Raw genomic sequence first — 18,101 nt, 5'->3', positions numbered from 1 at the left:
ATCTAAAGAAATTTTCACGTTTATGCTGAAAAAAAGATGTGGTCTCAGCGCAAAGTGAGATGTGGATTTCATAGTTTGACAATTAAGACATTTTAACATAGAAGTAGAAAATAGAAAGAATAAATATTAGAAACGAAAATAATTTGGATAATTGTAGTAATAGTGTTAGTTTAACCACTTTTTAATATACTTAAATGCATTCAAATGCAAATCTATTATTGTAGTAGGACAAAACCAAGTACAGGTGAATAACTGGATATATTGGTTTATTAAGATACAATTGTGTTTGTCCTGCTCTGCTTTATATCCGTAACTCCTCTGTTCTTCCATTCAGACCCAATACATATTGGTTTTCACTGGAAAAGGAGACAATAGATGGAACTGTTCACAAACAAAAGAAAAGATGGATATTTTGGTGCGTTGCGCTTTGTACTTTGTAGTGATTAGTTTGGATTTTTTCTTTTTTTGCTTTGTGGGGAATAAAGAGATAGCCTAGATGCACGTGATACGTATTCCTACAGTGCTACTGAATACTGATGTACAAATAGTTCCCTCTCGTGATTTTTGTTTGTGGTTTCAAGAGAAATGTTGCTTACATTGAAGATTGAACACACTATTATTTTAAGCCTTTTTTGCGTGTACTTAAAATATTCTTTTACATTGTTAAAAATACAAAACGTTTTTCAGTTTTACAATAAACTCACTTTTTGAAAAATATAAACGTAAATGCAAACAAAGAATCGAATTCTTATTCTTTTTGACAAAAACGAATCCACAACGTAACTAACTAATTTACTGTCAAAACCATATGATATTTTGATAGCAAACATGAATGTTTTCACTTCCTAAGATTTAATTTCTTGTAAACTATTTTTACATTATTATGGTACCTACGTGTTGAATTAAGCATATTTAGTTTCAGATCTTTTTCTTCTTCTTTTTTTCTTTCTTTTGGTTAAAGACCAATGTCTTCTCAAGATTTATTTTTCTCGTTCATTGATATTTGCTAAGTTTATTTGATGAATATTTTCCATAACCAATCAGAGTCTTTATGTTCAATCCCAACACTATTCTCAGTCAAAACTTGTTTTTTTCGAAAACAATATATAGTCTTTGGAAAAAGCTGATAAAGGTCTTTTTTAACATTGCTTTATAGAAAAAGCTGAGAAAGTTTCTTTGACGTTTTGTATAGAAAGCTGAGAAAGGTTATTTTTTTACATTACAGAAGTAAGGGATACAAAGTTGTTAGTTCATCTTCTCTCCGCTCAGAAGAAGAAAAACTTAAAAAAATTCAACGTCTGAATATGGCTAATCCACTTCTCTATTCTCCGATCAACCCACAATTCTTCCAACCACTTCTTCCCGGTTTCACCAACCACCTGGTACTCTGTTTCTCTATACTCTCTCCGACCAGTTAAGTTACTTCTGTTTGTAACTCATCTAGCATGCTGTTTCAGGACATTCCTGTGGCGTTCTTCTTGAAGTACTTAGTGGGAACTAACGTAGGAAAAACGGCTGAGCTCAGATCAGATGCATCGGAGATGACATGGAAAGTGAAGATAGACGGCCGGAGACTCTCTAATGGTTGGGAAGATTTCACAATCGCACATGATCTCCGAGTTGGTGACATTGTTGTTTTCAGACAAGAAGGAGAGTTAGTGTTCCATGTCACAGCTTTAGGACCAAGTTGCTGTGAGATTCAATACGGAGAAGATACCCTTGAAGAGGATAAAATTGGTAACCTTAGTTTCATATTAAATATCATTAGCACATTTAGAATGAGTCTAAGAATATTACTTAATCTATCAACAGAGAAACTTTGTGGTACGGAGAATGTTTCAAGTAAGAAAAAGAGTCTAAAGAGAGAAGCTGAGTCTGCACCAGACAATTCACTAGATTCTTGTTTTGTGGCCACTGTCACGGGTTCGAATCTAAAGCGCGATACATTGGTATGTTACTTCCATATTACTCATTACAGTAATTTTTATGTTATTGTATATTCTTGATAACTCTATCTAACTTGGCTTGTGGCGGCATTTGCAGTATATTCCGAAAGAGTTTGCATTGTCAAATGGTCTGATGAACAAATATCAGATTGTGTTAATGAATGAAGAAGGAGAATCATGGAAGATAGACTTGAGACGCGAGGCATATAATTACGGCCGGTTTTACATGAGAAGAGGCTGGAGAAGTTTCTGTATTGCTAATGGGAAGAAACCTGGAGACGTTTTTGCATTCAAATTGGTCAAAAATGAAGAAACACCTATGATACAGTTGTTCCCTATGACCATTGAAGATTTAGACAAACTTCGTAAGTTAATTTTCATAATCCGTTGGTTATTGAGAAAAATCTCAATCAGATTCTATAATTGATACAGAGAGTCTTCCAAGACACAAGATTCGAAAAACAGAAGCAGCTCCTTCTTCACCGGACCTTTCTTCTTTTGTAGCCACTGTCACGGCTTCAAATCTAAGCCGAGATAGACTGGTTATGATACTCCTGACTTACATATATTGATTTTGATTTGACTGAGAGGTGTTTTAATGATATTCATGGTGACTGTACTTGACTGCAGTATCTTCCGAAGACGTTCATTATGTCAAATGGTTTGTTGAAGAAATTTCAGATGTGTCTAATGAATGAAGAGGGAGAATCATGGACGATAGATGTGAAACATGAGGCACATACAGGCCGGTTTTTAACGATAAGAGGTTGGAGAAGATTCTGTGTGGCTAATGGGAAGAAACCAGGAGACTTGCTCAAATTCAAATTAGTCCATAACGAAGAAACACCTGTGCTCCAGTTGTTACCCTTGAACAGTGAAGATCTACACAAACTTAGTAAGTTGTTTATGCTTTATTCTTTCAAGAAACAAAAATATTGAAATAAAATTGAATAACAAGAAGCACTTTCTTCCTCTGCAGATCCTAGCAATGACACAAGGCATGGACAGAGTTTAAAAGTTACCAAAAAAGAGTTTCTTGGCATGGAAGCCACAGAAAATGAGTTTCTTGGGGAAGAAGTTTACTGTAATGACTCCTTTAAAGCTAGCGAGAAAGATACTCTTCCTTTTGCTGAACCTATCAATGAAGATATAAGGCAAGGACAATGTTCACAAACTATTAAACAAGAATATGTTTCCACAGAAGAGAAAAACTCAACAAGCCAAAACCGATTTGTGACCTTAACACTTACACATTCAAGTAAACTTGTAAGTTTCACAAGAAAACTCTGTTTTTTTCTTGTTTTTTTTTTTCCACTTAATACTCTCGATATATAATCTGATGATGGTATCTACAGAATCTTCCGTTTGAATTCATGAAGCGGAATGGAATCAAAAAGGCGGGGAAGATAACGATGGTTGATAGATACGATGCAAAATGGCGTACTTCACTACTGATGGACAAGATCGGAACAATGAGTTTAGGAAGAGGTTCAAAAGGTTTCTGCGAGGTTAATGGTGTTGAGATGAATGAGTCGTTTATCTTGGAGTTGATTTGGGAAGACACAGTTCCTCTTCTTAAGTTTTGTTCCAAAGTTTGAGAACAATATTAAGAATGTCTAGGATCATCGCTCAAATAAACTTCTTTCCTTCTATGGTTTAATTTTCATGTTAAAAAATGCCGTTTAAATCATCATTAATTCAGATAATATTGGTTTACTAAACAAGAATCGTTAAAGATTTTATATAATTATTTTTGGGGGTCACTAAACATCTTGATTGTCGACACCAATCATAAACTTCATACTTCAGTATGTAGTAGAGATAGACTTCTAATTAAAGGGCTATCTGCTATACATGTAGCAAAAAATCAAAATTAACATCTTATACTGTATATCTTTTTTTATCATCATATATTTTTATCTTTATATTTTACTTTAAATGATGTGAAAATCATAGATAAAATATAGGAAAATGTAACTTATATTAAAGTGAAGAGTCATTTATATTAAAGTGAAGAGGAAGAAAACAGAAACAAGTTGTAAGATATTAAGCCATATATTGCAGAAACAAAAAATGGACAAAAATCCTTACTTATTTTACTATCAAATGATTTGATATTTCTTTGTATTTTGTTTAATGTGAAGAAAATCAAGGGAAAATCTCTCTCATTTATAGTAAAGTGAAGAGGAAAAAAACAGAAACAAATTGTAAGATATTATATCATAAATTGCAGACACAAAAATCCTTAATTATATTATTATCAAATGATTTGATCTTTCTTTGTATTTTATTTAATGTGAAGAAAATAAAGGGAAAATATAGGGAAAATCTCTCACATTTATAGTAAAGTGAAGAGGAAAAAAACAGAAACAAATTATAAGATATTATACCATAAACTGCCGACACAAAAACCGACAAAAATCCTTAATTATTTTATTATCAAATGATTTTATTTTATTTTAATGTGAAGAAAATAAAGATAAAATATAGGGAAAATATCTCTTGTTTTTCATATTAGAAAAATATATTTTAGAAATATGATGTAATGATATAAAAGAAAATCTAACAATAATGTATCATATATATATGGTATATTTCGGTTTGAAAAAATAACACATGTATAAAGAAAATTTTAATTTTCCGGGAAAATAGAGAAGAACGAGAAAGAGAGAAAGTTTGTTAAGCACTTTGCTCTCATACCATATTATTCATAATCAGAAAGTAAATTCTCATAATCGAATCATAATATTACAACTAGTATTTATAATACATGTGTATATAGCATTTTACTAAGCTAAAGGAGACTTAGTGTATTTCTATATACTTAGATGCTAATTTGAGAGGTCATGTTGTGGATTTTCATAGATTCTCATTAGATGAACCCTCAAAACTATTGTATAACATAACTATAATCGATGTAGAAAAAACAGAATCTATGACATACCACGAGAAGACCTACTTAAAAAAAATAAACGTTGAATGGAAAACTAATAAAAACTAGCTAGACCAATCTAAATTAAATTACAAACCCATATTTTATCTGACTTAACTTCTTAGCTTGTTAAAAACATTGTACGGGGGAACTTATCTAGTAAAAAAGAGTATTATCCATTAAATTAACTTCCTAAGAATAAAACCTTGACCATACCAAATTAAACTACAAACCCATGTCAACGATTATTATCCATCAAATTAACTTCTTAAGAATAAAAAGTTTTCTAAAAAACTCTTAGAAGCAAAAAAAACAAAAAAAAATAAATTTTACAAATCCAATAGCTTATCCGATTCAGCTTTTCAACCAATCTAAAAAGATATTAGTTTTGCGCGGGAGCTTAACCACTTAACAATAATCCGTCAATTTGGTTGAAATATTAATTTCTCTCATAAATAACCGTTAACAAATCATCTCATAAATTAAAGTTACATCTAGTAAAGAAAGGTGAATTTTAGAAGCCCCATAAAACAAAAAATTTAAAAAGTATAAGCAAAACCAAGGTTGGTCAAATTCCTTAACAAAATCATCAACTAGATTTAACTCATAATTATTTAGTCTACGTACGCGCCCATGTTTAAAAATTTCCCAAAAGTGCATGCTCTCTAAAAGGTAAAAGAAGATTCTTATCTGAACATTAGGTTTTTTTTCTTTGTTGGGTCTAAAATCATTTCGGACATTACACAGTTTCATCTCCGTCTCTTTTTCTCTCCGACCAGAATATCAAAATTAATTCTTCTCCACTGACAACGATGCTGTTCAACGTCAGCGCCTGTGACATCCGTGACAAACCCATGCCCAGCAACAATGATATCAACAAGATCGGTACGTTTTGTTCTGATGATTTTCGTTTTTAATCAACGAGCTATAGTCAGATCTGAGTTGAGAGAACAATCCTTTGAAGAAAGATTTCGAAAATCTGTACAAAAAAAAGCCTTGTTTGCATCTATATGAACGGAGATTTCTTACATGTTTTACACAAGTAAGAAGCATCAGCGTCTAAGGACAGAAGAAGGTCATGATGATCAAGACAAGACCGGTTTCATCATCACTTCCGTTCTATATTAGTTTGATGAGTTTTAAAAACATAAAGTTTTCGATCCGAAGATGGTTTTAACATGTGGGATTTGTTTATTTGACACAGATCAGCTTGAAAGAGTAAAAAAAGTGAGGAAGAACAGTTCACAATCCGAAGCTGGCTCTTCTTCATCTGGCAACTCTTCTTTTGTAGCCCTTGTCAAGGCTTCAAATCTAAAGGAAGATGCACTGGTACGTTTACTTAAATTGTTTAGCCCTTTTGTGAACCCCTTTGTTTTTGTGAACACTGGCACTGGCTCTTCTTCATCTGACAACACTTCTTTTGTGAACCCTTGCAGTATCTTCCACAAGATTGCACAAGTTCTAATGGTCTAAATAAAAAATGCCGCAAGATTTTTCTAACAGATGGAGGGGATAGATCATGGGAAATGGATCTGAAGTTCGACAAAAACTTAGATAGTTTTTGCATAACCAGAGGTTGGAGACATTTCTGTGACGAAAACGGGAAAAAGGTAGGAAGTTTTTTTGTGTTCGAACTAACGATAAAGGAGGAAACACCTTTGCTCTATTTTCCCCCCTCTCAATCTATTATCAAGTATAAAAAGTTACCAAACCAGGAGAGATTCGTGACTGTAAGACTCGTACCTGACTGTCTTAGAAACAAAAGATTGGTGAGTTTTTTTTTCATCAAGTAAAAACTCTTGTTTGTTTTATTGCAAGATAGTGTATTTCATTTAATTCACATTTCAAATACTTTCAGTATCTCTCAAGGCGATTCCTGAAAAATAATGGCTTGGGCGAACCAAAGATGGTAACACTAGTGGGAACAGATGGTACGAGGATATTGGCTAATCTTTTACGGGAAAGCACAGGAAGAATGAGCTTGGGAAGGGGATGGGTAGATTTTGCGAAAGCCAATAGGTTGAAGATAGGTGAGTACTTTACACTGGAGTCCATTTGGGAAAATGACTCTCCTATTCTCAGTTTGTATGGGACAAATACTTCCAAAAGTGATAAAAGGAAGCGTAGAGAGAACTTTCCAGTAGCTTGTGAGAAAGAGTATGTGTCCACTGAGGCTAGAAATAGAAATGAACCCGAGAAAGACAAGAACACAGAGGAGATGATTAATCAAGCATCACTAAGCGAAAACCGATTAGTGATAACACTCGTACCAGAAGATGTCAAAGCCGGTATGCTGGTAAGCTTATAAAATAAACCCTTGATTTAGAGATCAATATGTTTTTATATATCTTGAATTCTAATCAATAACAAGAAGTGTTTATCAAATATCTTGCAGCGTCTTCCAAGTCACTTCATGAAAGCTAATGGCATAGACAAAGTTGGAAAAATATATATGTTGGGTATAAATGAAATGGAGTGGTGGTGGGGAGATCTATTGACAAGAGATGGAATCGTATCTGTAGGATGTGGTTGGAGATATTTCTGTGAATCTAATGGCGTAAAGATTGGAAAGTCTTTCACCTTAGAATGTATGTACAAATATGACACAAGGCCCGTATTTAAATTCTGTCCCAAGTCCGGGAAATAAAAATAATGTTTGATTATAGTATGTTAAGATTTTCATGTCTTACTCTAATCCTTTTTGGTTGTTAAGTTGATGGAGTGTTTGTTGTTTAGTAAAAGATATATAACCAAAATGGTATTGTTTATGTTGTCTTCTATCAGAGACATAATTTTTTAGGACTGGCTTTGGTTCTAGTATATATATGTTTTTTAAGATTGATTTGCATTTTTTAGAGATAGAAGATACATTGGGATATTTTTATATCGGAGAGGATTCTCTGAACTTGACTAGATTCTTGAAGGATGCATCTATATATAATATCTTTTTGGATACGACTTTACATTTTCATACACTATTTCTTACTCTCCTTTTGTCATCACTAGGGCTGAGCATAATACTCGAACCTGAAGAACCGAATCGAATCTGACCCAAAAACGTAAACCCGTTCTACTTTGATTCTTGTTAAACCGATCGGGTTCTAATCTCAATAATTTCTGGTATCGGGCTTTACATGAACCAAACTCGATAGCCGTGATTTGGGATGTCAAGTTGGTTAAACCAAATCAAACCAATCCATATGGATTAGTATCTAATGGATAATTAATATACCCAATTCATTTAGCAAATAGTTTGGCTTAAACCATAACTCATTTAAGTTGTTGAATTAATGGATTAAATGAATTTATCCATTAAACAGTTTTCTTATAATCTAAATAATAATTAATATTAATAACTAATAACTATCATACAACAATCATTATCATCACACTACCATCATCATTCGTGATCACCATCATCATTAGTGATCACATCACCATCATCATTTCTGATCAGGTTTTTGATATCACGGAATCACGTTCTGATGAAAAAATTATGGAATTACGTTTTAACGAGAAAATACAGAATTACGGTTTTGGTGAAAATATCACAGAATCACGTTTTGGCGAGAAAATAAGTAATCATGTTTTTGGCAGTAAAATTATAGAATCATGTTTTGGCGGAAAAATTATGGAATCACGCTTTAGACGGGAAATGTGAAATCGTTTTAGCGGAAAAATGTTGAACCTCGTTTTTGGCCAGAAACTGTGAAATCGTTGTTAGCGGAAAAATGTTGAATCGCGTTTTTGGGAAGGGGACGGAATGCGAATCATTTTTTGGCGGGAAAATGTTGAATCGTGTTTTTGGCGAAAAATGTAAATTTGCGATTTTGGCGGGAAAATGTTAAATAGCGTTTTTGGCGGGATACGGTTGAATTGTGTTTTTGACGAAAAACTGTTGAATCACGTTTTTGGCGGAAAAATGTGAAATCATTTTTGGCGGGAAAATATTGAATTGCGTTTTAGCGGGAAAATGTTGAATTGCCTTTTAGGCGAGTAAATATTTAATTACGTTTTTGGCGGAAAAATGTTGAATCGCTTTTGGCGAGAAAATTAATTGCATGACTCTAATAGTTAAATCATGTTTACTTTGGTTTACTAAAATCGGTTTAGACATTTGATTCGGTTATTTTTGGTTTACACATTTGATTAAGATTGTTTGTTTTCTCTTGGTTTGATTATGAGTAACCACTAATCCATTCTAATCTAAACAATTTCAATCCAATTCACTTAACTAATTAACCCATTTAATCCATTAAGATCCAAATTCTCCACTCATTTAATCCATTGATTGGATTGGTTTGGATTGATCCACAAAGTTTTATCCATTTTGACATCCCTAACAATTATATACATATGAGAACATATATACATTAATAACTTCAGTTTTTGATTTGTTAAATTATTATTTTAAGGGAACAAGGTGTATTTCTTGTTTTATGTTATTGTCTTAAGAAAAAATTTGTGGCCAAGATTTGGGTAAATAGTACTTAAACCTAAAATATTTTTGGTTATTATCGGGTTCTTCAACCAATTCCCGAATCATCTAAATTCGAAAAATTCGAAAAAACAAAAGACCGGACACAAAATGTATATACGTAATTAGAAACCTACTTTATCAGGATTTGAAGGTTTGAAAACCTTATTCTAGACCTTTATTTCTTTGACCATGGAAACTTTTGATAATTGCAACTACATTTCTACTTGCATACTTTTAATAGAGTATTTATTGTATTCTATCATAAAATTTGTACATATTGAAAGGAGGATTTTATAAGCTTTGGTTTGGACATTCTTTTATAGTTTTTGTAGTATTTATTAGATTGTGAGTAAATAATTGTATCATAGAATAGGATGAGATAATACAAATGTATATATATATATATATATTTGGTCGAAAACGTACTTTTATTCATACCGATGCGAGTACATATTGTTTATTGAGAGTACATTTTAATTAGGAATTAATCCCAGCAGCAACAGTAAAGATCACCTAGGAATTTTTGACAAACACCCCCTCTCGTCGTACCTAGTGCTGCACATTTTGCATTACATTCCTTTGCGCCTTTCCATGCCTCCGCAATACGACATGTAGACTTAAGTTGGCCTATTTGGATCATAACAATAATAATATTTTAAATACAAAAAATAGTAATATAATATTAAACATGTAAATTGCAAAGGGAAAAAAAAAAATTTGTATATGGGAATTTTGACTCCACCCACTAAAAATATCTGAAAGATTTAAATCAATTATAGAGCGTAAAATATATTTTTGGTGTTCGGACAGTAGAATACTAAAAAGAAAAAATGTTACCTGCAACCATGGGCATAAGGATGAGTGCGAAAACCAGCAACAAAGGTAATACAACAGATGAAGTTTTCTTGGTTGTCATTAGAAATGTTTCTAGATGATGCAATCTGAATATCCTTCAAAACCCAATATGTATTAAAAATAAAAATAAGGTTCAAAGTCATTATTTGAAGAAATGTTTGTATTAGAGTCATATATACACACAAGAAACAGAACAATATATTTAAAAAAAAAAAAAAACTTCTTCTTCAACATAAAACTTCTAACATTTGCTACGACAATTGAACAAATATATTTACCTTCTGATTTTCTAAAGTTTTGTTACTTACTAAGAACTTATTGTGGTTTTCTTGAGTGTGTATGTATGTATATATATACATATATCAATAACATATATATATATATATATATATATATATATTCCATCTTTTGTATGAAACTTATCTAATGAATTTTCCATAACTGAAAAGTTTACAATAATTTGGTCAACACGTTTTATTATTTATTATATCTTTCTGTTTTTAAAACAACAAAAGATGGAAAGTATCTCATACATTTAAATGATTATTTTTATTCAAACCTAAAAAAATATATTCAAAATATCAATAAATAATACAAGAAGTTTTTTAAATTATCCAATTAAAGTCAAAATTGTATTTTGCTTGCTAAATTAGTATAAAGTCTTTTAGGAAGGAATTCAAAAAGAAATGCAAGTTTGACCATTTGACTCAAAGTGCCTGCTTAAGGTTCAAAGGCCCAAATTTTTTTTATACATGTTAAGGCTTTTTTTTTAATACCTATTAGAGATTTTTGATATAATAGCATTGGGTCTAGGCAATGTTTGGGTCGGACCTGACTCAAACCAAACAATATCATACTGATATGAAAGTTGGTTTGGGCTTGGAAAACCTAACATTTCTTTTATTTTCTTACAAACAAAATTGTACAAAGGACCCAAAAAAAAGACAATGCCATATCTAGGCCTAATACTCCGAGCGAGTGACCGAGCGAGAGTCATATAGTTGTATCGAAACGACGAAAAATAAAAACCGTACATAGATTTTTTTCCTTTTTATTCAATGTATCTTAAACTACCAAATAACTCAAAATAACTTCAATCACTCAAAATAAGATTGAATGCAACATCTTTAATTTTGGTATATAGACTCATTGTGTAGTCTTTCTCATTGAGCTTACGATTGAACGTCAAATGTTAATGTTTTAGTTGTACAATTAATGTCTATTGTCGTAAAATTAATGTTTAATTGTCTTAGCTTTATAATTTTGTTGAATGGACATAATTAAAACCAAAATCAAACCACATGTTCTATAATGAATACAACGCATGACATGACAAACTTAGGATGCTATAGTCCCACATACACACAACATGACCGCATACGGCTATTGGCCAGTCATGAGTCTCTAAAGTTGTTTATTAATCACTCATGTTAAGCACTATTAAAAGAAAACTTTAAACCCAATTCAGTGTCATTCTTCTTAGGCTTTACACTTCTTGTTTTAAAGGGGAGAGTTATAGACTCATATCTTCCAAACCTGTAATCCGACCTGCACATATATAGATAGCTCAAATTACATATTTGATATTAGTTCTGGTATTCATAAATGCATAAAACATAGATATAAATATAAAAAATGTTGACAAATACACAAGAATAGGAGTAGCAGAGAAGACACAATTTTGAAACGAAAAATTCATATGAATACCGAAGATTATCAACAAGCACAACACAAATATCAACATGGCAGATTGGACAAGTTTTGAGTTTCTTTGTTATTAACTTGTATCAACAAGCACAACACAAAGATCAACATTGCAGATTGGACAAGTTTTGAGTTTCTTTGTTATTAACTTGTTATGTATGCAGTTGCTGCATATTGTTTTCAGAAATATTTCAATCAATATATATTTTCAGCTATAAAATCAATGATAGTCCTAAAAATCATGAAGGTACAAGATATGACAACGTTTTTCTTAAGCCAAATTAAATGTCCAAAGAAACATTAAGATTGATAGATTCCTTAACAAAAAGTTCAGAATTTTTCAAAACTCAACAATTCTAATACAACAAAACGAATGATTGTATTAGGCTTGAAAAAGCTTTTAAGTGTTGAAAAGTTTTGAACTCTTAGGGAAGAAACATGTTAAAACTCTTAATGTTTAGACATTTAGCTTAAGCAAAACATTGCCATATATTGTGCCTTCATGAATTTAAGACTATTTCTAATTCTATAATTGAAATTTATAACAGGATTGCTTGTTATATTACAGTATCTATTGGAGAGAGATATTATTTATATGTGACTGAAGAATCACATCCATACAAAATGTATTATGTCTTCTTCCTGCAAAAACAAACCATGTGACTGAGAATTCCTCTGCAGCTTGTCTTTCTGCTAACACATCAAGCAGCCACGTGAGTCGTGAGGTTATCTGCTTCTACAGCAATCTGTTTGGTATCAGTCTCAGGTTTCTCTCCCTCAGAAGCTTGTTTAAACAGAGACAGAACCGAATCCAAGCAGGTTTGGCAAGAGGAATAGATTGTATCATTGAAGTTATCAGCTACATTGGCTCCATTCTGTTCCCTAAGAAGCTTCAGGACAATAGATTTCATCTCACGTCGACTTTTCTCCTCTTTGCTTCTTAAAACAAGCTCAATGATGCGTGATAGCGTCTCCTTTGGTGGATCCACAGCATTAGACGCAACTCGTTTAAGAACAGGCGTGACACCAACTCCTTAAATCAATTTAAGTTTTATTAAATTTTAGATGATGTGTTATAATTTTTTTTAACTCTTACTTAAAATCATGCGATTTGAATCTTTTTATTTTTCACTTAGTAAATAATCTAAAATCTCTTTATCATGAAAATTCAATTGTTATTGTAAAGTGTTCCAACTCAAATCACTAAATTGTTCAAACAATTCAGTACTACATTCATAAAAATGTAATCTCATGTCACTATAATGTGATTTATAACTATTTATGGATGTCTACTTAACTGTTGAAAAACTTCATAAATAAAGGTAATATAGTTATAGTGTCACTAACTAATGCTATTTTTTTTTTTTTTTTTGAAATTTGTAGAATATATACTAAAATTGTCCACAAACTTATTTATTTTTTGTCGGGTCCACAAACTTATTTAATATTAATTTTCTAAATTACAACAAAACTAATGAATAAAAAATACCAAAGAAACAGAAAAAATTGCAAGCTCCACTAAGAATTGACCGTCTCAAACAAAACTCGAGGGATTTTTTTTTTATATGGCGAATTCACTCATTCTGGGCTCACCGATTAATCCAGAAGGAGAAATGATGATCCAATTCTCAAATAATCATGACAACAACATCGGTAAGATTCAATTTTATTTATCCTTCGAACTTTGACAGCAATTTGTTGATTCGATTTTAATCTGTAAAGTGAAGGAACAACTGCAAATTTTTAAGCAATTTTAGGGATTTTCAACATTGGTATATATATATGAATGAGTCCAAGAGTACTTGCTTTGGTAACATTGTTTTAAGAACAGCTACATATTGATATTAAAGCATCTAAGGTTTAACAATTTGGGTGTGTTTTGATACAGAGTTTCAAAGAAGGAAGAAAATGAAGAAGAACAATCCTGAAACAGAAACTGATTCTTCATCAGATCTCTCTTGTTTTGTTGCCCAAACAGGTGCACTGGTGAGGAAATGGAAGATGTATACACGTATGACACTTTTGTTGATTAGTATTGGCTGATTTAATCTGACTCTTCTTTTACTTTGGTGTTAGCTTCATCTTCCACAAGGTTTCACTAGCTCAAATGGTAGTAATAGGGAATGTAGAAAGAGTCCTAGACCGATTATATCATCATATTCGTCAAGCGAGAAACAGTTTGTAACGTTTACACTTGCACCTGTTGATGGCAGACATTGTAGACTGGTGGGATCATCATAGCACTTGCACTTGTTAGTTTCCTTTATTCTACTTTTGTTGGTTTTGACTCTTGTTCAATTCTCTGCAGCGTCTTCCGATGCAATTCACGAGGGAGAATGGGATTAACAAGCCTGGGAAGATATATTTGGTGGGTAAAGATGGTTCTAAGTGGCTTGCAAATCTTCTTTTGGAAAACAACAGAGGAAGAATGACTTTAGGAGATGGTTGGAAAAGTTTTGTTAAAGCAAACGGTTTAAAGACTGGTGATACCTATACGTTCAAGTTACTGTGGGAAGACACAACTCCTGTGCTCAGTTTGTGTTTTGAAGAGTACAACACTGACACAAGAGTAGGAGAAGAGTCTTCGAAAGAGTCTCTTCCCGCAGAGCCTAGTAGCCAAGAAAAGATCGTTAAAGATGACAACAACAAAGATGAAAGCAGCACATGGAAGAGAGAGGGTAATCATCTGAGATGCAAAGATTCAACTTCACCAAGCCAGAACTGCACCTTGACAGTAACAATCACGCCTGATAGTCTCGAACATGGTAGACTAGTAAGTTCAACAATCAAGTCTTGTTCAATTTCGTCCCATTGAAAAGGTGCTTTTTGAAAACAAATTCTCTGTTCATATACATTTTATAGCGGCTTCCGTTGCAATTCATGACGGAGAATAGCATGAACAAGCCCGGGGAGATAACTCTTTTAGGTACAGATGGTGCAAAGTGGATGGCAAGTCTTCTACTAGAAAAAAAGGGAAGAATGAGTTTGGGAAAGGGTTGGAAAGATTTTGCTAAAGCAAATGGCTTAAAGACGGGTGATTCCATTACATTGGAGCCAATATGGGAAGACAGGACTCCTGTGCTCAGTATAAAGTCTAGCAGTGGTAAAGGGCAAAGTGAGTTTTCCAAGGAATCTCTTTCCATAAAACCTAGTAGTGGAAACATGACTAAGAAAGTAGAGAACAACAGAGAAGCAAGCAGAAAGTATCCTCCTAGAAGTAGAGAATCATCTTCAGCAATCCAAAACCAATTCATGGCATTAACACCTCTACGTGATATAGTTAGCCAGGTTGCTCATGATCTTAGCATCGGTGAGGTCATCAATTTCAGACATAAAGGAGATAATATGTTGCGGGTCTCAGATTTGGGATCCAATTGTTGTGGGGTTCAAGATTTACTGGCTCCAAGCAGTAACTATGATCATGACAACATCAGTAAGTTTGATGATTTAAAGCTGTAACGTTGACAAGATTGTTAAATGCAGTCTGAGGATATTCTCTTATACAGGTAACATTTCGATGAAAATAAATCCGCATATAAGAAAAGAAGCTGTAACATTTTCGTCATATGATGGTTATGCTCATGACAACTTTGGTATATTCAGTTTTATTATAGTACATATATGGATGAGTCCAAGATTTCTTACTTCGGTGAAAGCATCTGAGGTTTTAACATGTGGGGTGTTTCTGATACAGAGCCTCCAAGTAAGAAGAAAGTGAAGAAGAACAATCCAGAAATGGAAGCAGATTATTTATCAGACCACTCTTGTTTTGTATCCCATGTCACAACTTCAAGTCTACACACAAATGCGTTGGTGTGTTTTAAAATTCAAATTATTTACTCCTGCATTAACTGATATCTCATGCTCATGGTTTTGCATACACACTAGCTAATTGACAATTGTTTCTTGGGGTAGACATTTCGTTTTTGATAATCATTTAGGTTTTTGTTTGGCTTGATTTAGTTTATTACTCTTTCATATTGATTCATGAACCTAACCAAAAATTTCTTTCACGTTGGCTATATTATCATCCCGTAGAGCCTAGAAGTGAAAGAGTCTCTTCCCATAGAGCCTAGCATTAAACCAAATATCAGTGAAGATGACAACAACAAAGAGGAAGACATCATAGAGGAGAACAGCTCATTTGAAAGAGAGAAGAATCATTGGATATGTATAGATTCAATTTCATCGAGCCAAAACCGATTTCTGACATTAACAATCACACCTGACAGTCTCAAACATGGTAGACTGGTAAGTTGATCTATCAACTATTGTTCTTTTAATCGCATATCGAAGGGTTTCATATCTTATTCTCTGTTCATATCTTTTCTAGCGTCTTCCACTGCAATTCATGATAGAGAATAGCATGAATAAGCCCGGAGAGATAACTGTGTTAGGTAAAGATGGTGCGAAGTGGCTGGTAAGTCTTCTACTGGAAAGAAGAGGAAGAATGAGTTTGGGTAAGGGCTGGAAAGATTTTGCTAAAGCAAACGGCTTAAAGACGGGCGACTCCATCACGTTGGAGTCAGTCTGGGAAGGCGCATCTCCTGTGCTCAAATTGCTCCGTATAGAGTCTAGCAGTTTTAGAGGGCAAAGTGAGTTTTCAAAAGAGTCTCATTTCACAGATGCTAGCAGTGGACAAGAGACCAGGGAAGCAGAGAAAAACAGAGAAGAGAGTAGTAGCTTATGGGAGTTGGAGAAAAGAACCTATTGTCCAAGAAAACGAGATTCATCGTCAGATGTCAAAAACCGATTCCTTACACTAACACTTGCACCTGAAGATGTCAAGGATGGTAATTTGGTAAGCTTATCAAACAACTCTTGCTTTAGAGGTTCTGTTTTGAATTTCATTTGATAATGAGATGTGTTTGTTCAAATATCGCAGCATCTTCCTTGTCAATTCATGAGAATTAATGGCATCAACAAGCCTGGACAGATAACTTTGTTGGGTAGAGGCGGTATGAAGTGGTTTGCATATTTACTGTCAGGAGATGGAACTGTCGTTGTGGGAAATGGTTGGAAAGGTTTTTGTGAGGCGAATGGTGTGATGTTAGGAGAGACTTTTGTTTTGGAATTCATTCCCAAAGATGATACAAATCATGTATTTAAGTTCTACACCAAGTAGGGAGACCAAATACGTAAATGTTAGTTAGTACTTTTTCAAGATTTCTCAAATGTTTTCTCCGGATATCACATGACAGGTTCTGCATATATCATGGATTGATGGACTGCGGAGAGTTAGCTAAAACAATTAATGGCTAAACGACTGATGAATCATTTACGTTGAAGTCCACTAATGATATCAGGTAGAAAAGAGAGAGTTCAAAAGATACCGAGAAACAGTCTTTTTTTTGTCCACAAAGCCTAGCAGTGAAAACAAGAACAAGTGAGGTGCAGAGAGATTCATGACCCTAACACACTTGATGATGCTAGAGATTATCATCTGTTTCACAGATGGTTTGGTTTATGTCTTGATTATAATTGGTGGTGACGATGAGGGTCCTGAATTCCCATTTGGATCGAGCTGGGGTCACTCACTGTTTTGGGTTTATCAGTAGGAAAATCCTCAACGTTGTGGATCACCTTTGGACGATGATACTACGGTAATGCATATATTGATATGTTTATTCCATTAACCGCTAGAGAAGTGGAAGAGTTTACGATCTCACATATCATAAAGCTCATAAAAGAAGAGGGAGGTTTGGGGTTAACATCGATATCTGAGGCGAATAAGGTGAGTTTTCCACATCAATAAAATACAGAGAGCCAGCGGCTTCACTGAATAAAGTAGAAGCCTATAGTGGAGCATCCACATCATTTCTGGTTTGATAGATGGTCACTGCTGGGTAAACTACTTGACATCACGGGATCACGGGGCAGCAGAGACTTAGGGATACACATCCATTCAACAGTGGAAAGTGTGTTGGCAACATATAACGCTGAAACCATAGAGTGGATTATCTGAATGATATGGAAGAGGGGATCGATTCACAACGTCAAAGAGGTTCATTGATCGAGGAGGATGTGGTTTGTTTGAGAGATTAAGGAGTCAAATTCAAGCCTAAAGTCAGTTCGAAAGCTAGATAGCAATTAACTCTGAGACAGCCAATAGAGGAATAGTATAAAGGTTTATGGTTCACCCACACAACAAACAATTACTCATTCATGGCACCAAATTAGTTGT

General features: G+C 33.5%; 6 protein-coding genes across 7 annotated transcripts; 3 read left to right on the top strand and 3 right to left on the bottom strand.

Moving 5' to 3' along the window:
* Positions 1–1,181: 1,181 nt before the first annotated feature.
* On the top strand, positions 1,182–3,709 carry AT2G24700 (Transcriptional factor B3 family protein). The gene is made up of 8 exons (NM_128031.4): positions 1,182–1,382; positions 1,458–1,737; positions 1,813–1,949; positions 2,044–2,311; positions 2,379–2,488; positions 2,577–2,841; positions 2,926–3,212; positions 3,302–3,709. The coding sequence occupies exons 1-8, from the start codon at positions 1,305–1,307 to the stop codon at positions 3,542–3,544; spliced, it is 1,668 nt and encodes a 555-aa protein (NP_180046.2). The 5' UTR covers positions 1,182–1,304; the 3' UTR covers positions 3,545–3,709.
* Positions 3,710–5,690: 1,981 nt separating this feature from the next.
* AT2G24696 (transcriptional factor B3 family protein) lies at positions 5,691–7,525 on the top strand (the record flags this gene model as incomplete). The annotated part of the gene is made up of 6 exons (NM_001161060.1): positions 5,691–5,763; positions 6,083–6,207; positions 6,315–6,488; positions 6,582–6,647; positions 6,737–7,174; positions 7,274–7,525. The coding sequence occupies 6 exons, from the start codon at positions 5,691–5,693 to the stop codon at positions 7,523–7,525; spliced, it is 1,128 nt and encodes a 375-aa protein (NP_001154532.1).
* Positions 7,526–9,733: 2,208 nt separating this feature from the next.
* On the bottom strand, positions 9,734–10,569 carry AT2G24693 (Protein of unknown function (PD694200)). The gene is made up of 3 exons (NM_201800.4): positions 10,492–10,569; positions 10,196–10,308; positions 9,734–9,985 (listed from the first exon to the last, which is right to left on the bottom strand). Exons 2-3 carry the CDS (start codon positions 10,272–10,274, stop codon positions 9,843–9,845), a joined length of 222 nt encoding a protein of 73 aa, NP_973529.1. The 5' UTR covers positions 10,275–10,308; positions 10,492–10,569; the 3' UTR covers positions 9,734–9,842.
* Positions 10,570–12,529: 1,960 nt separating this feature from the next.
* On the bottom strand, positions 12,530–13,157 carry AT2G24692 (BTB/POZ domain protein). Its single transcript, NM_001084485.3, has one exon. It carries the CDS (start codon positions 12,826–12,828, stop codon positions 12,619–12,621), a length of 210 nt encoding a protein of 69 aa, NP_001077954.1. The 5' UTR covers positions 12,829–13,157; the 3' UTR covers positions 12,530–12,618.
* Positions 13,158–13,404: 247 nt separating this feature from the next.
* On the top strand, positions 13,405–17,621 carry AT2G24690 (Transcriptional factor B3 family protein; the record flags this gene model as incomplete). 2 transcript variants are annotated; one of them, NM_128030.5, is made up of 11 exons in its annotated part: positions 13,453–13,570; positions 13,806–13,903; positions 13,994–14,143; positions 14,226–14,690; positions 14,780–15,350; positions 15,424–15,510; positions 15,612–15,730; positions 15,956–16,168; positions 16,251–16,377; positions 16,543–16,718; positions 16,803–17,042. In NM_128030.5, the coding sequence occupies exons 1-11, from the start codon at positions 13,483–13,485 to the stop codon at positions 17,040–17,042; spliced, it is 2,334 nt and encodes a 777-aa protein (NP_180045.5). In that variant the 5' UTR covers positions 13,453–13,482. The 2 variants fall into 2 exon arrangements, with proteins under 2 accessions (NP_001324643.1, NP_180045.5); NM_001335960.1 differs by having other exon boundaries at positions 13,405–13,570; positions 16,251–16,718; positions 16,803–17,621.
* A 73-nt stretch (positions 17,622–17,694) lies between these two features.
* On the bottom strand, positions 17,695–17,977 carry AT2G24683 (uncharacterized protein). Its single transcript, NM_001124907.2, has one exon. It carries the CDS (start codon positions 17,864–17,866, stop codon positions 17,732–17,734), a length of 135 nt encoding a protein of 44 aa, NP_001118379.1. The 5' UTR covers positions 17,867–17,977; the 3' UTR covers positions 17,695–17,731.
* Positions 17,978–18,101: the final 124 nt, after the last annotated feature.

This window comes from Arabidopsis thaliana, chromosome 2 (assembly GCF_000001735.4).
Source record: "Arabidopsis thaliana chromosome 2, partial sequence".
Lineage (NCBI taxonomy): Eukaryota > Viridiplantae > Streptophyta > Magnoliopsida > Brassicales > Brassicaceae > Arabidopsis > Arabidopsis thaliana.
Note: the sequence above shows the minus strand (reverse complement) of the source record. Positions and strands in the feature narration are given on the sequence as shown.

Excerpts from the sequence above, each read along its gene's own strand:
- AT2G24693 (NM_201800.4), bottom strand. The coding sequence starts at position 10,274 with ATGACAACCAAGAAAACTTCATCTGTTGTATTACCTTTGTTGCTGGTT. Across the intron at positions 9,986-10,195 it reads CCTTATGCCCATGGTTGCAG|GCCAACTTAAGTCTACATGT; the intron begins GTAACATTTTTT and ends TGATCCAAATAG.
- AT2G24683 (NM_001124907.2), bottom strand. The coding sequence starts at position 17,866 with ATGGTTTCAGCGTTATATGTTGCCAACACACTTTCCACTGTTGAATGG.
- AT2G24692 (NM_001084485.3), bottom strand. The coding sequence starts at position 12,828 with ATGAAATCTATTGTCCTGAAGCTTCTTAGGGAACAGAATGGAGCCAAT.
- AT2G24700 (NM_128031.4), top strand. The coding sequence starts at position 1,305 with ATGGCTAATCCACTTCTCTATTCTCCGATCAACCCACAATTCTTCCAA. Across the intron at positions 1,383-1,457 it reads CCGGTTTCACCAACCACCTG|GACATTCCTGTGGCGTTCTT; the intron begins GTACTCTGTTTC and ends ATGCTGTTTCAG. Across the intron at positions 3,213-3,301 it reads TTACACATTCAAGTAAACTT|AATCTTCCGTTTGAATTCAT; the intron begins GTAAGTTTCACA and ends TGGTATCTACAG.